At 30.4% G+C, this 15,811-nt stretch overlaps 3 protein-coding genes across 4 annotated transcripts; 2 read left to right on the top strand and 1 right to left on the bottom strand.

Moving 5' to 3' along the window:
- The first annotated feature begins 3,581 nt into the window (after positions 1-3,581).
- LOC103861116 (remorin 1.4) lies at positions 3,582-6,383 on the top strand. The gene is made up of 6 exons (XM_018657443.2): positions 3,582-5,011; positions 5,133-5,194; positions 5,286-5,549; positions 5,629-5,779; positions 5,863-5,944; positions 6,047-6,383. Exons 2-6 carry the CDS (start codon positions 5,164-5,166, stop codon positions 6,248-6,250), a joined length of 732 nt encoding a protein of 243 aa, XP_018512959.1. The 5' UTR covers positions 3,582-5,011; positions 5,133-5,163; the 3' UTR covers positions 6,251-6,383.
- Positions 6,384-9,424: 3,041 nt separating this feature from the next.
- On the top strand, positions 9,425-11,930 carry LOC103860578 (transcription factor PIF7). Its single transcript, XM_009138201.3, has 6 exons — positions 9,425-9,849; positions 9,975-10,392; positions 10,466-10,573; positions 10,654-10,719; positions 10,978-11,352; positions 11,611-11,930. Coding segments are annotated over exons 1-6 (1,092 nt in total). The 5' UTR covers positions 9,425-9,847; the 3' UTR covers positions 11,734-11,930.
- Positions 11,383-15,626, bottom strand: LOC103860579. Of its 2 annotated transcripts, none has more exons than XM_009138204.3 (2): positions 13,989-15,626; positions 11,383-13,402 (listed from the first exon to the last, which is right to left on the bottom strand). In XM_009138204.3, exon 2 carries the CDS (start codon positions 13,392-13,394, stop codon positions 12,030-12,032), a length of 1,365 nt encoding a protein of 454 aa, XP_009136452.1. In that variant the 5' UTR covers positions 13,395-13,402; positions 13,989-15,626; the 3' UTR covers positions 11,383-12,029. The 2 variants fall into 2 exon arrangements, with proteins under 2 accessions (XP_009136452.1, XP_009136451.1); XM_009138203.3 differs by having other exon boundaries at positions 13,884-15,625.
- Positions 15,627-15,811: the final 185 nt, after the last annotated feature.

Genomic DNA, 15,811 nt, shown 5'->3' with positions numbered 1-15,811 from the left:
TATGTTCATTATTATATATAAGTTTACTATATACTCTAAAATAAAATGAGGCATATAGGTAGCATCCAAAGTTTAATATATTATTAATTCTATTTGTGAATATCGAGATTCAATATTTGTTGTGCACGGTATCTAAGCAATAATTGAATCCGGGCAACATTAGGTATTATCAATAAAAACAATTAACATTACATATTTATTCATTTTGATAAATGGGACCCGGTTCGATCAATCAAGATCTCTGGATGATCAACCTTACGTCAAACCGACAATTTCAATTTTGCGTAGGTCCAGTTTAAATGTGTTTTTTTAACCGAGGAAACTATTTTTTCACGAGGGACTTGTTCGACACTATTTCGACGACAGTAAATTTCCTTAAAAGGCAATCGTGTAGTATTTCTACAGCTTTGCTTTTCACATCTGAACTGTTGTTAAAATTACTCAAAAAATGTAAGCTGAAAACTACGGTTGAATTAGACATGTTATTTTTGAAAGACATGTCTTACTAAACTTTTTACCGTGATTCTTTTCACCAATATTAAAGATGAGAAAGAAAGTAACATTTCCATATGTTTTCTGGAACTGTTATCAGCAAAAAAATATTTATTCTACTTTTCTAGAAAAAAATCATGAATCTTATCATTATTTCATAAAATTATGAAGTCTATAGAGTATTATATACTTGGTTTTGTTATATACTCCCACTATTTCATAATATATAAATATATAATATATGATGTTTTGGATGAAAGTAAAAAAACTTAATTTTTGTAAAATAATTCAACCAATCGTTAAAAAGACTATGAATTATATTTAGTTAAACAGTTTCAATAAAACTAAAGCTACAACAAAAACTCTATAAATTAATATTTTATTAATTTATAGAGTTAATAATTTATAAAAAGTGTTTTTTTATTTAGTTTTTATATTTTAAATATATATTTTTTCTAAAACAAGAAAACATTTGATTTTGTGTATATACATTAATTAAATTTTTGAAACTCGACATTCATATTGTTGTTATTATATCATTTGATGTATATAAAATATGTGTCATAGAGTTTAAATGTGGTTTTGGATATAATTTTACTAAATCTCATCAAAATATATTAAGTGTTAAGAAAAAATAAGTATAATTCTATTTTGAATATAAAACAAACAATATAATAGTTTATTTATGCATATATCAAATATATATATTATTAATTTATAATTTAATGATACCATATATTTAGATAGAACTGTTTAAAAAGCTATTATCTTATTATCTTATCGATTTCTGTCATATATTGAACCGGTCTAACTTGAGACAGAAGAAATTTATTCATTTATAGTGTCGCATATTAAGTATTAATTTATAGAGATTTTGTTGTATATAGCTATATAAAATATCTTATATTTTAAAACAAAATAAATCTTTGAAAACATCATATATTATAAAACGAAATGAATAAGATATTTTAAAAGTTTCTAAATTGTTTCAGTTCAATTGATTTTTCTCAAGTTCTTAAGCAGTATTTATATTTATGTAATATGATGTGACTATTAAAAATTTAGTATTTTTTATTATTTAAAAATGTTCTTAAATGAAAAAATTATATAAAAATTTAAACGCACTTAAGTTTTATTTAAATTCCTGTGCTTTTTTTGGTAAACTAATGTCTATGCTTCTTAACCAAAACATCTTGTAAATAGGATAAAAGTAACATCATTTTAGAATATCTGAGAAGGTCAATGAAATGGTGACTTCAGCAAATTTACGTGTCATGTTGTTTTACCTATCACCAATCTGGAATATTTCATTTTCCAGTTAGTTTGCTTTTCCGTTTTTTAAAAGAAAATAGAAAAAAAGTATTCTTCTTTTTTTTTGACAAAAGGCTTTCATATTGAATGCATGAGAAATAAAATTGTTACAATTTTTATCAAAAAAAAAAAAAAAAATTGTTACAAGCCATAGGGGTCGCGTCATAGAAAGAAATCTTTGCCGACGAAATAGATTATGTAGAGTTGTTGACGTAAAATATAAAGGGTCGCGTCATTCTCACAGAAGGTGACACCAACCAATGAACGAGCATTCGGTACACGTTACCAATCTGAATAATTTGGTCAAGTCGATATCCTATCAATTTTTTTTTATCCCTTTACATACATATCGAATTATCGTAGGTCACGTACATATAATATGGTCAAGTCCGCATCGTATCAATTTCCTTTTCTCACCTCAAATCTTGTGATTTTATCTAATATTTTAAACTTGACATTAGATTTGGGTTGTTAAAAATCTGTTCGGAATTACCTTGTCAATTATATAAACACGTGAGTCTTGTTTCTCGAAAAAAACGACAACATTGTACGAATAGGATGGGTTGATGTGTCGAGAAGGATCGACAAAATGATTGGCATGAAGCTGCATAGGCACTACAATCATATATTTTCACCTCTATAATACTATTTAGAGGTGAAATTGCTCTAACCCATCTTTATTTCTTCTTCTATAATAGAGATTTCTATTTTTTCCTCTATTTATAGAGGAAGAAATAGCATTCTTCTATTTTTTACTCTATATTTTAGAAATTGCTATTTTAAGGGAATACATTAGAACATATCTCACCTCTATTATAGAATTCCCCTATTTTAGAGGTAAAAATAGCAAATTACATCGGAGATGATCTTAGACGCAAACAAACATGAGCTAATACAGACAACTATAACAAGATAATTTATGTCAATTTGCTGGTTGAATGGTGTGACTGCTGCAGCGTGTAATGAGTGGTATAGCAATAATGGTAATTAAAAATGGAAAATATAAATAAAATAGTTGCCTTGAACACCACAAAATCTAAGAAACGTGTTTCTCGCTGTAGAATCCTTTCTAGCTACGAGTCGTGTGGTTCATTTTAATTTCCTTTTTTACATACTCCCTCTGTTTTCATATACTACATCTCTCTGTTTCACAATACATGATGTTATTCCTTAATACACAAAGATTAAGAAACAATAAACACATACTTTTCTAATCATTTGTGTTTAATATTTACTTCAAATATTTACTTTTTTTTATTTTTCTTAATTATTGTAGTTAGACCAATTTCCACTTACCAATATTCCAATTTCTTTCTTAACCATTCACGTTTGTAGAAAAGTAAAATTGTCTTTACCCAAAAACTAGTATTTAAGTTAATTACTATATATTAACCCGTACATCCGTGCAGATATATTTCTATTTTTAAATTAATATTGAAAATATAAAATATGTTATAAAGATATATATCTAATATCAGTTTGATGTATATAATTTTTATTTTGAAAATTTATATTTGTTGAAATTTGTTTGATGATATTGTACAAATCATATATTAATGAAGTATTTTTGTTTATTTATTTAAAATGCAACATCAGTATTAATAGTTTAATTTTAAACATTATTTTTATATGAATTAATAAAAAAAATTATTAGCTTCCTTGTTTAAAAATTTTTATTCTCGAAATGTTTTTATGTGAATAAATTAAATTATTTTTGTTATATTTTAAAATATTATTTTATTTAATATATTATATTTCAGTTTAATATTTTTATTTTTACTAAAAATATCAACATAGAATGTTACAACCAATAAAATATTATTTATTTTGTTTTATATAAAAATTTAATTTGGTAATTTAAAAAGAATTGGGCTATACTATTTAATTTCAAAATTAGTTACTGGAATATATAAAATATGATCTATATTAAATATGATAAACAGTCAAATGATAATTACCTAATGACAATATATTTATGTTTTCTTAGAAATTTTATTGTTTAGATTTATATTGGTTTTGTTAGGAGAATATCATATATGAGTATTTTTATGATGTTTAGTTAAATTTCTAATGAATGATCTTAACATAGACTTATGTATGGCAGATAAAAAAATATGACTCTATTTTAGTAGACTAGATTGTAAAAGTAACTGTAAATTAGTTAGTTTATCTTTTTAAAAAAAATATTAATGCACAAAATTCTTCTTTGTGGAACAAGACTAAAACCCAAAAATCTTATTTATAGGAACAAATGGAGTATATTTTAGGGAAAATAGAATAAAAACTCTCTCATTTTTTCTTTAAATTTATCAAGTTTCCTTCTGAAGTTGAATTATCTAGCATAACACAAACAACAGAGGTGGAGAGATTTCCATAAAAATATTAACTGAAACTTATGAGGCTTGAAATAATTATTAAGTGAATATTTTTTTTGAACCATTTGAGAACTTAATGATAAATACATGTTAACCATTAATATCTTGGAGACTTAATTTGTCATCACGGTATGTCCATGACCGCCTCTGATTCCACCGATAGATCTTGTTTTAGAGTTGGGAGGTCGTTAAGTTTGGTGTCGCTAGCCACATCCGGAAAGCTTGTTTTGAACTGTTCTGGTGAACCTACCGTCCATACCACAATTTAGAAACGTGCGTGCGGATAATTGTTCCAAGTAGCCTTTGCCGAGAAGGTAGGGTTATAGGCATGACCAGCTACAAATGGGCCCTTTGGAAGATAAGAATAAAGCAGCCCAAAAGTGGTCTAACTTTCTAGCTAGAAGTTGCAAGACTTCCCATTGCTCATATTACAGTTTAAGAGAGTTGACATCAGGGGCCTTAACCTGAGTACTTATGCCAATACTAATATTCATTTTCTCTTCGTTTCAGAGACCAGAAGCTCAAGCTCTTCCTCTAAAGGCCCAAACGACTTGCAATTATTTTCTAAACACGTTTTTCCATCTATTCGTTATAATGCGACTAAATTGTACATGAATAATAGCATATTAGAACACATGCTTTGATACTTGGCATGTTCCTTTACAGTGGAATACGAATTTTGGCTATTTTCTATGTTTATTTTTGCTTCATGAACAAACAACTACATTTCCTCTTTCCCATAGTATAGTATAAGAGAATATAGGACGAATCTATGAAGCTCAAACAATATTGGAGTCTCTTGGGGAAAATTTAGTTAAGCAAAGAAGAAGAAGGTAAACGTCCAATCTCCATTTTATTTAAATTTATTGTGTACATATTTTTATAAAACTTAATCGCATTATACATCTAAAAAACGTTTGTGCAAAAATATATATTTGTAATTGATCTTTATAGGGTGTCAGTTTCGGAGAACAAACAAACGGATATGCCGAATCTATCAGAACTGGCCATAACCGGTACATTTCACTTGGTTATCCGTTTTTGTTTATTAAAGAAAAATCACATTATGTATGATAAACTTTTGCCTTGTTTAATATTAAACTGAAGATAATCCAGCACTAAACTGGCTGAAAAACCAAGCATATTGGTACGAGAAAATGGACTACTACGACGAGAAAGAAAGCGAATTTGCAACTTCTGTTGCAGCTGCTGCGTTTGTCATCAGAGCAATGGAGGAAGCCTATAAAGAAAATGCGAAAAGAATGAGAGAAGAAACCAAGAGGTCTCGCAAGAAGAAAACCAATCCGGTAATAGCTAAATCCGAAGTAAAGAGAATCAACAGATCATTTACTCAAGACTTGACCATTGGAGGTAACTAATACAAATAAAATTATCTAAGTCGTTACTAGCCTATATTGAACTTATAAACTTTTAACTTAATTTTCCCCAGAGGAGAGTTTCAAAAAACAACAGATGGACAATCCACAAAAGGACCGTAGGGAACAAGAGATTGGCTCTTCCTCTAGAACATTGGGACTTGCTTCAGCGCCAAGTAAAGCAGATTCTTGGGAAAAATCTCAACTCGACAAAATCAAATTAAGGTCAAATTTCATTCTTAATTAGTCATTTAATATAAAGGTATACAGAATCTTATTAGAAACTAGAAATCAAACTTTACTCGAAGGTATGAGAAAATGAAAGCTGAAATTGTGGGTTGGGAAAATGAGAGAAAATCAGCAGCTAAACTCAGAATGGAGAAAAGAAAGGTTGTTTTCCCATCATAAAAATGACTAAACATTCATTTATTGTGTGTCTTTAAGTACTCGACTAATAGATAATTTGATTTTGTTTTAAATTTGTGTAATTAGAGTGAGTTGCAGAAAAGAACAGAAATAAATAACCAGCATTATAAGACAAAGTTAGCACGGATCCAAGTTATTGCTGATGGAGCCAAGAAACAGCTTGAGGAGAAGAAGAGGAGCCAAGAAGCTCAAGTTCAAGAAAAAGTTAAGAAAATGCGTCGAACTGGAAAAGTCCCTGCCAATTATTTATGCTTTCGATTTAATTACTAAAATAATAACTAGTTCTATTAATTATACTATATTCGTGGGTGTTGTCTATGAAAAATCGATAAACTATGATTGGTAATCTCACAAATAAATAGAAAGTATAAAGTAATTATACTTTTGTATATAATATTGCATTTTAATGAAAAAATTAAAAATAATTGTGCTCATTAAATAATCAAATATATAATGTGATAGTCGATGTTTACTCATCTCACACGGAATGTACTCCCTCTGTTCCTAAATAATCTATGTTTTAGAATTTTCACACTTATTAAGAAAACACTTAAAATTTTGATAATAAATGTATGATTTTCTGTGTTTAGCTATTTCCTATGATTTTTAACCAATCAAAATCCAGTAAACACAATTAATGTTTTTGAAGTTTACAATTTGCCATTATTACATACATTGAAAATGTAAAATATGGATCTTTTAGAAACAAAATATTTTTCTAAAACATGGATCATTTAGGAACGGAGGGAGTATTATACAAAGACGAGTGAACACAAAGAAGGGACCAAAAATGATTTTGATAAAAAGATTACAACTGCTAAGTTTTAGAGATATAAACTCATATGAAAATGAAGCATTATTTGGTCCAGTCTCCCTCTTAGGCCTAAGTTATTAATTTCTTCAATGGTAAGATCGTTGCAACTGCTCTACATGGTGGTCAGGACCATTCGCATTTACTATTCTATCTTCTTATTTGGAAATCATGTAATAATGTCAGTCTGTCATTGTACATTTCTCTATCAAAAGATTTTGACAATTTTTATTTATTTATTAATGATTTTGCCGTGTTCTTTGAATATATGCCGTGAAGAGTTTTGTTCACTGATCTGATGGTATGAATTCGCGTTTCTTGAATGATAATAATGGCCGCATCAAATTGTTGTAATGCATTCCAATTATAATTTTGTCACAACGTATTTTCTTGAGAAATAAGTTCAATATGGAAAATCCAACAACATTTCTTTTCAGAAAAGTAACTTCATGTATATATGTTAAGTTGTCAACATATATATCCATGAAGTGCAAGAGTTAGACTAGTACATACAATGTAAACATAAGAGAAAGACATGTAATACATAATATTTCCAAAAACAACATTTTCTTTTCAATTTTAGTTATATGTATTATATAACACCACTGGTCAACTAGAATTGCAGTGATAAAAAGAAGGATAATCACAAATCAAATCATTAACAGAAGGTAATTGATGTGAAGAGAAGATAGTTTAGACTTTAAAAGAAGAAAAAAAATAAGAGAAGAGAACTATGAACAGATAAACTTCAGAGGAGCGTTAGGATTCGTTGTCAAGAATCTAATGCAAGAAGTTGATTGGCTGAACTTACAGATCAACCTGGGTCCCAGAAATATTATCCAGTAAAATATATACATGTGTCCTTGTGACGACATGAGGTTTAAGCTGTCGGCCGTAGCTCGAGCGGGTGGGTGATATCACTTAAGATTTTGATGTGACACCAAATGATTGGGAGATGATCTCTTTAGGTTTACAAAGGTTGATCTCGTAATAATCACATATTTCAAGAAAAACTTATACTCCCTCCGTTCCTAAATGATCCATGTTTTAGAAAAATATTTTGTTTCTAAAAGATCCATATTTTACATTTTCAATGTATGTAATAATGGCAAATTGTAAACTTCAAAAACATTAATTGTGTTTACTGGATTTTGATTGGTTAAAAATCATAGGAAATAGCTAAACACAGAAAATCATACATTTATTATCAAAATTTTAAGTGTTTTCTTAATAAGTGTGAAAATTCTAAAACATAGATTATTTAGGAACAGAGGGAGTATTTATTCTGACTCAACATTACATATTTCATTCATATCAAGTTTATTAGCCACCAATTTTCAAAAAAGAAAAGGTTTTTTAAGCCACCGTCAGGCTATTCAAGCTAGGACCTCAACTAATGGTTGTAACCAGATCCTATACAGTACAAGTAATAAACCCAATGACCTAAAAATATTGTATTGCAATTCTCTAACTTTAAGCTTCATGTCTTGGTAAAGTTTGCAAGCAAATGAAACTAAATATTATATAATCATTATAACCTTTTTCATGAAAAATCATTAAAACTATTTAGAGATCATTAGTAAACTCTTATGAATACCTCTCTTATATAATAAAAATATATTTGATATAGTATAACTATATATTTAAACTTATAAATATAATATATATATAAATTAATGAGATATAAAACCAAATGTCTTATATGGATCTTTCAAGATTTTTGGAGTTTTTCATATGAAAAATCCATCCCATTCTCTTTATTATTTTAATGTTAAAATTTTCATTGAGATAAATTCAATAAAAATATTCTTGGAACATTCAGGTTGGTAATATATATATATATATATATTTATTTATTTCATCAAATCTCTTACCCCCAAAAATTTCATTAGTATCGAGTTTATTGCCACCGCCTGGCTATGGAAGCTAGCTAGGCCCTCAACTAATGGTTGTACCCAAATCATATACAGTACAAGTAAGAAAGGCAATGATCGAAAATATTGTTTTGCAATCCTTGAAGCTTCATGTCTTGGTAAAATTTGCAAGCAAATGAAACTAAATAAAAACCAGTTTCAGAAGAAAAATGAAACTAAATATTACAATCATTTATTTTAATAGAAAATAAATAAATAAAACTTCTTAGTGTTCTTCTTCCCATACAGTAAGTCCTGTCTTCCCCTTTTTTTCTTTCATCCTAGATTAACTAATAGTCTAATACTGTGTTTTGTTCTTTTGGAATATGAACTCCTGATGACATGTATAAGTTGCATACAAATGTTTCAATATGAATATTTCTATGGTCAAATCCCGAATCAGCCATTTGATATTGTGAGATCAGATGACAGAAGAATGTGGACAGAGAAAGAATAGATTAAGAGTGGCTGAGAAGTGAGACCATATTGATTTATTCCTCAGCAACTTGCATCAAATGGACTTGTTGATACCATCAGCCTCACATCTCACTCATTTTTGACATTCGAATACCATACTATAGTTTCGGATTCTTACGTGTTTGCTCCAATAAATATATCTTTGTCTTCTATTATTTAATGCTTTTATCAACATGAATACATACTAAGGTTTCAACTACGTTTAAGTAACGTTGAAATTCACATTCTTCTTTTAAAAAAAAAAACTATTATTAGAAATTTGTTTGTTTCCTAATCGGTGAATCACACGCTTTCCTTTATACCGAGTGGTCAAATGCATGCAATAAATGATCTTGCCCTCACAGCTGAGTTAAATGACGAAAATGCCCTCTTATTGGATTTTTGGGGGTAGAGAGAGGATTCTAGGCAGGGCAACAGCAATCCTTTGCCACACATGTGCTTCCTCCACATAAAAACCATTGTTATTGCAGGGACCATTGTCTCTTTATTATATTACTTCAATGTGGATCAAATGAAGATACATTACATGAGTTGTCGCTGTGATTGTGAAGAGCTTGAAAACAGAGGAGGACACCAAGATTACACCACAAAAACGAAGAAGAAAAAAAGAAAAGCTGAATTGTCAGTTTATTCTCTGCAAACGTGCGGCCTAAGTAACAACAACACATGTATACTCTCTGTTCCTGACAAGAACTACTCTTCTTTGTTTCTTAAAGAAGACAAAGCCTCACGCTTCTGTCTCGTTTCTTTATTTGTTACTCTCTCTATTAACACAAAACGAATGTCTTTTCAGGTCGAACTACGGAGTGAAAGAGCTCACATGGGAAAATGGGCAGTTAACGGTCCATGGTCTAGGCGAAGGAGTCGAACCAACAACAACCTCAGCTAACCTTTTATGGACTCAAGCTCTCAACGGGTGTGAGACTTTGGAGTCTGTGGTCCACCAGGCGGCTCTGCAGCCAAACAAGCTGCAGAGCCAGAATGGACGGGACCACAACAACTCTGAGAGCAAGGACGGATCCTGTTCAAGAAAACGCGGTTATCCCCAAGAAATGGACTGTTGGTTCTCTGGTCAAGAGGAGAGCCATAGAGTTGGTCATAGCGTGACTGCAAGTGCAAGTGGTACCAACATGTCTTGGGCTTCTTTTGAATCTGGTCGTAGCTTGAAGACGGCTAGAACCGGAGACAGAGACTATTTATTCTCTGGATCGGTAAAGAACAAACAAAAAAACACTTTTTTTTCTGAAAGATGACTTGAGGAATAATCAGTAAAAGTCTTTACAGGAAACTCAAGAAACTGAAGGAGATGAACAAGAGACTAGAGGAGAAGCTGGGAGATCTAATAATGGAAGAAGAGGACGAGCCGCAGCTATTCACAACGAGTCTGAAAGGGTAAAAAAAAAACAATACATATACTTTTTTTTTGCTATCCATAGTTTCCATACTGACTCTTTTGGTTGTGATGCATGCAGAGAAGGCGTGACAGGATAAACCAAAGGATGAGAACACTTCAGAAGCTGCTTCCTACTGCAAGTAAGGTATATATATTACAAAATGTTTAAGAAATCGATAAGGCGGTGGTTAGGCGGTTTATAGAAAATTATTGTTTAACATCTAGACCAATTTTTTTCAAAAGCCGGTTTTAAAAAATCGTTTTATTCATACCTGACTTACCGACTAGGCTACCTATACCAATTTTTTGAACATTACAAAACCAGAAAACCCCACTTTCAAAGTTTAGGACTTTGTATCTATACCACAAGTCGGTTAGTTAAATCATTATCTGGATATTGCAGGCGGATAAAGTCTCCATTTTGGATGATGTAATAGAACATTTGAAACAGCTACAAGCACAGGTTCAGTTTATGAGCTTAAGAGCCAACTTGCCACAACAAATGATGATGCCACAACTACCTCCTCCACAATCAGTTCTCAGCATCCAACACCAACAACAACAGCAGCAGCAGCAGCAACAACAACAGCAACAGCAGTTTCAGATGTCTTTACTTGCAACAATGGCGCGAATGGGAATGGGAGGCGGTGGCAATGCTTCTTATGGAGGTTTAGTTCCTCCTCCTCCACCATTGATGATCCCTCCTATGGATAACAGAGACTGCACTAATGCTTCTTCAGCTTCTTTAACTGATCCCTACAGTGCTTTTCTCGCACAGGTAAAATCACTTTTAACTGTTCTTTTTTTGGGTTAATGGTGAAAGTTGTGGGCTCCGGAGTTAGTCTTTAGATATTCTGATTTAAAGAATATTTTTTCTGTCTTTAAGATGGTTTGAACCCGGGGCAAAAGGGAACTAATCCTCTTGCACTACCCCTAAGTTACCGATACTTTATTTTTTAACTGTTTTTTTTTTCGAAAAATGATTTGAGAAATAAAAAAACTTGAGAGTTCACTGTTGTTGGTCATGTTAATGCAGACAATGAACATGGATCTATATAACAAAATGGCTGCAGCTATCTACAGACAACAGCCTGATCAGACTCCAAAGGTAAATACAGGCATGCCCTCAAGTTCTTCTAATCACGAGAAAAGAGATTAGTCCTACCTGAGTACTACTATTAAGATCATGAACGTTCATTGTATCTTGATTGTAAAAAAAAAATGTATTTTTGAGTATTGTAAAAGAATCTTGTAGAGATAAAACTTGAAAGCTTTACAACTTCCTGTTCAGTTCAGTTATTGTCAAAATACATTAATAAGTCATTTTGATGTTTGCACAAAAAAAAGAAGAAGTCATTTTGTAATTTTAAGAACAGCAGCAACAAGCCAATTAAAAATATGCACAGACATAAGTGCTTGGGTATGTTTTGTTTTCACTGTTTGGAACCAAAAGGATTAAACCTTAGACTCTGATGTCACGTCCTTGCTGTGAGGTGTCTTAGTGTCCTGAAGAGAGATTACAAATTCAAAAGCACCAGTAAGAGCTTTCACTTTGGTGGTTTTCCTCACCTTTATCAACTTATTCATTGTCTCCTCAATCACACTGTTGAACAGTGTCATCCTTTTCTTCTTCCCTTCTACCATTCTACGCCTCAGAACAACCTTCTCACGTTTACTTCCTTCACAAGAAACGCTTTTAGTCTCACCAACAATACCTTTCAGATTCTTCTTCCTTCCTTCGCTTTGGGTTTCTTGCTCCTCAAGTAGTTTTGGTTCAAGAGTCTTCCCTTTATTGAAACTCAGCTGCTTCCCTAGAGTAACCTTTACACCTGTCTTCTTAGTAGGCCTAATCTTCTTTGCTAAAAGGTCTGCATCACCACTTACTTTCCTCTTAGTCAAAGAGGTATGATATGCGGAACCACGTTTAGTAGGAGTAGCCAAGATTTTTAGTCTACTTCTCATGTTTTTCTTCTCGCTCTGAACACCTTTGACGCTAGCTTCGACAACACACACAGTCTTCTCTTTTACATCTTCACCACTTATTGTCTGAGTCTTTGCCTTCTCTTTATTCTTTGGAGTATAAACCTTACAACTTGACTTCTCACTTCCTAAGCCAGCAACCTTTTTAACAACAGATGAACCACCACCAGTCACAGTACTCTCGGTTCCCTTGTTCTGCTTCCGAGGTTTATCATTGCTTCTAACGCTTAAACCATCAACAGATCTCGCCATCTCGCTACCTCCTTTAACGCTAGATGTTTCTGAGTTCACAGAAGCACATGTTTTTTTCTTCACAGCCAATGCATCTCTCTTTGCAACCGCAGAACTCTCAGGTTTGGTACTTCCCAATGACATCCTTCTCAAACCTGAAGTAGTCTCAACTTTATCCGCCTCCGAGCCTTCAACACTTGCTCTTCTCCTCACCACCTTCCATGGTTTCACCGCATCATCACGATGATCATGGGCCTTCCCGTGTTTACAGAGATCATGAGTTGAGGGCACATGATGATTCCCGCGGTAACGGGACTTAACCTCCAGTTTACCTCCTCCTAGTGTACCTATCGCTCCAGTTGAATGACGTCTCAAGCTCACACTTGGTGGCTTAGGCACTTCTTTAGTCTTTGATACACACTCTTCTTGATCCTTCAATGCTACATCTTCCACGTTTCCCACATCCTTGACAATTACTCTTCTTACAGAACCTTCTTCAGACATCATCATCTCCTTAGGATTTGTATCAATCTCTTTGACCTCTGAAGTATTATTCTCTTCAGCCATTGCACAGTTTTTGATCTCTGAGCTATTCTCCACAGCCATCATCACAGAATCTAATGACAGAAGAGTGTGATTAATCAGTAACAATATCTAATTATCTATCTATTAATCATGATCATATTGTAGAACTTGAAATCATTATTAAAGAACAAATCTGTAGACAAAAGAATCTACCAAAAAGATGACTCAAACATTCTATTCTTCATTCCAACATCAAAACATGGTTTTAACTGAAAGAATCTACACCCAAAGAAGGACAAGTGTTGACTTGCAAGAGTTCTCAATCAAGATATATAATACTCCAACCATCAATCACATCAATACCTAAAAGACAAAATAATCTGATCGTTGAATGATTTTAATTTCTTTATATCTAATATTGCGTTCTGGTCAAAGTTTTGAGGACAACGACCTAATTCTACAGTACCGCAGAGAACTAACTACGTACTCTACACGCTTTAACCCCTAATTAGCAGTTTCAACTTCAAACCAACACAAACTTAACCAAAACGCAAGAAGTCAGAGAAACGATACCTTTGGATTGTTGCTAGAGAAACTATAACTTAGAATTCTCTGAGAAATTAAAATAAGAAGACAAAGAAATCGGCAGAAGATGAAGAGAAAAAATAATATATGTACCAAAAGATTGTCTTCCTAGACGAGATTATATTTTCTTTTTATATGGAAACAGATTGATGAAATAAGAAAAGAGAGATTTGGTTATTAAGGAAAAGAAAACACACACATGAAGCATATAATTAAGTTTTTTTTGTGTTAATTTCTTGCTTAAGTTACTTAAGGTCAAATTAATAATTGATGTTTTCTGTCTAATTTTAAATTTATTATATAACTGATAACTGGATTTGATGGTTTCAATAAAAATCTGAGTATCATTAATCTCTATATATTCCCATCAAATAATGAGAAAATGCATGAATTTAACTCCAATATAGTAGATCCCAAGTGAAAGGAAATTATTATTGTATCTTGGCACAGAGGAAATTGACAATTTAAAAGGGTTATTGGCCGCAGAATTTATGTGGATTTTGATGGTTTTAAAAAATTTAAGAGTTGAGAATTTTTTAACAGAAAATACTAGATTTAATAAATATTTTGTATAGATTTTATGAAATTTATATCAAATATATCTTATATAATTTGTTAGTTGTTACTGATTATTATATGAACTTACAAAAAAATAATATATATATATATATATATCTTATAGTTGAATCTTCGATCTCCAATACAAAGAAAAACTTTATTTTCTTGTTGTTTGGTTGAAGTTCTTATTAATATGCAACATTTTATCTCTTGGAACCAGTGGAACAGAGGAGGAAAATATATAAAAATATCATAAATATTAATAACCATCTGTACTTATTCTCAAAGGATAACATGAGGAATCTATATGTCTTACGAGATGAAACAATTCTTTGTAATTGTTACGAGATCTCAAGATTTAACAAAAGTGCTAAATCATAAAATGTGTGGTACAAAAACAATTTTGGTACAATTTACAACTTCTTAAAAATTACAAAAAATCTTGTTAAATTATCAGTTGAAAACTTTATTTTTTTGTTGTTTGGTTGAAGTTCTTATTAATATGCAACATTTCATCTCTCGGAACGGAGGAAGAAAATATAAAAAAATATCATAAATATTAATAACCATATTCTCTATTAAAAAAGAAGTACCATTTTAATCTACCATAAAAAAAGTCATACTAGCTTTATTAGATCCATTTCATTAATACATTTATTTAATTATTTACATTAATCTATTAAATATATAAATATATTAATACTAAATAAATTTTAACTGTAAATTTAAATTTTATTTTTAGTTATAACAAAATGTTGATAAAAAATCTGACAAAAACTTTCTAAAAATTTAAAATATTTTATTTAAATTAATATCATTGATTAATTTCGTAATTAATAATATATACTATTGTACATTACTTTAAATAATACTTTATCATAAAACAAAATAAAATAAAAGTGTATGTAATTTTTCAAATTTTATAATTATATTCTATATCTTCTTTATTAAAAGAAATACCATAAAATCATACTAGGTTTATTTCATCAATTACATATATTTGATTATTTAAATTAATCTATTTAATATATAACATTTCTAAAAAATCTTATAAAATATATAGATATTAATAAATAAATTTTAACTGTAAATTTAAATTTTATTTTTACTTATAACAAAATATATTGAAAAAAATCTAACAAAATCTTAATAAAAATTTAAAATATTTTTAAATTAATGCAGCGATTGATTTCATAATTGATAATATAGTATTATTATAATCTATTTACTTATAAAATCCCACAATTATGCTAAGAAAATATCATTTCTATAGTATAACTAAAAAAATGTTAAAATGTATTGTATTCAGTCTGTAAAAATTAGAAAACAAATGAAAGACATTCTCAATTTGTTTATTT

The sequence above is a fragment of the Brassica rapa genome, chromosome A03 (genome assembly GCF_000309985.2).
Source record: "Brassica rapa cultivar Chiifu-401-42 chromosome A03, CAAS_Brap_v3.01, whole genome shotgun sequence".
NCBI lineage: Eukaryota > Viridiplantae > Streptophyta > Magnoliopsida > Brassicales > Brassicaceae > Brassica > Brassica rapa.
Note: the sequence above shows the minus strand (reverse complement) of the source record. Positions and strands in the feature narration are given on the sequence as shown.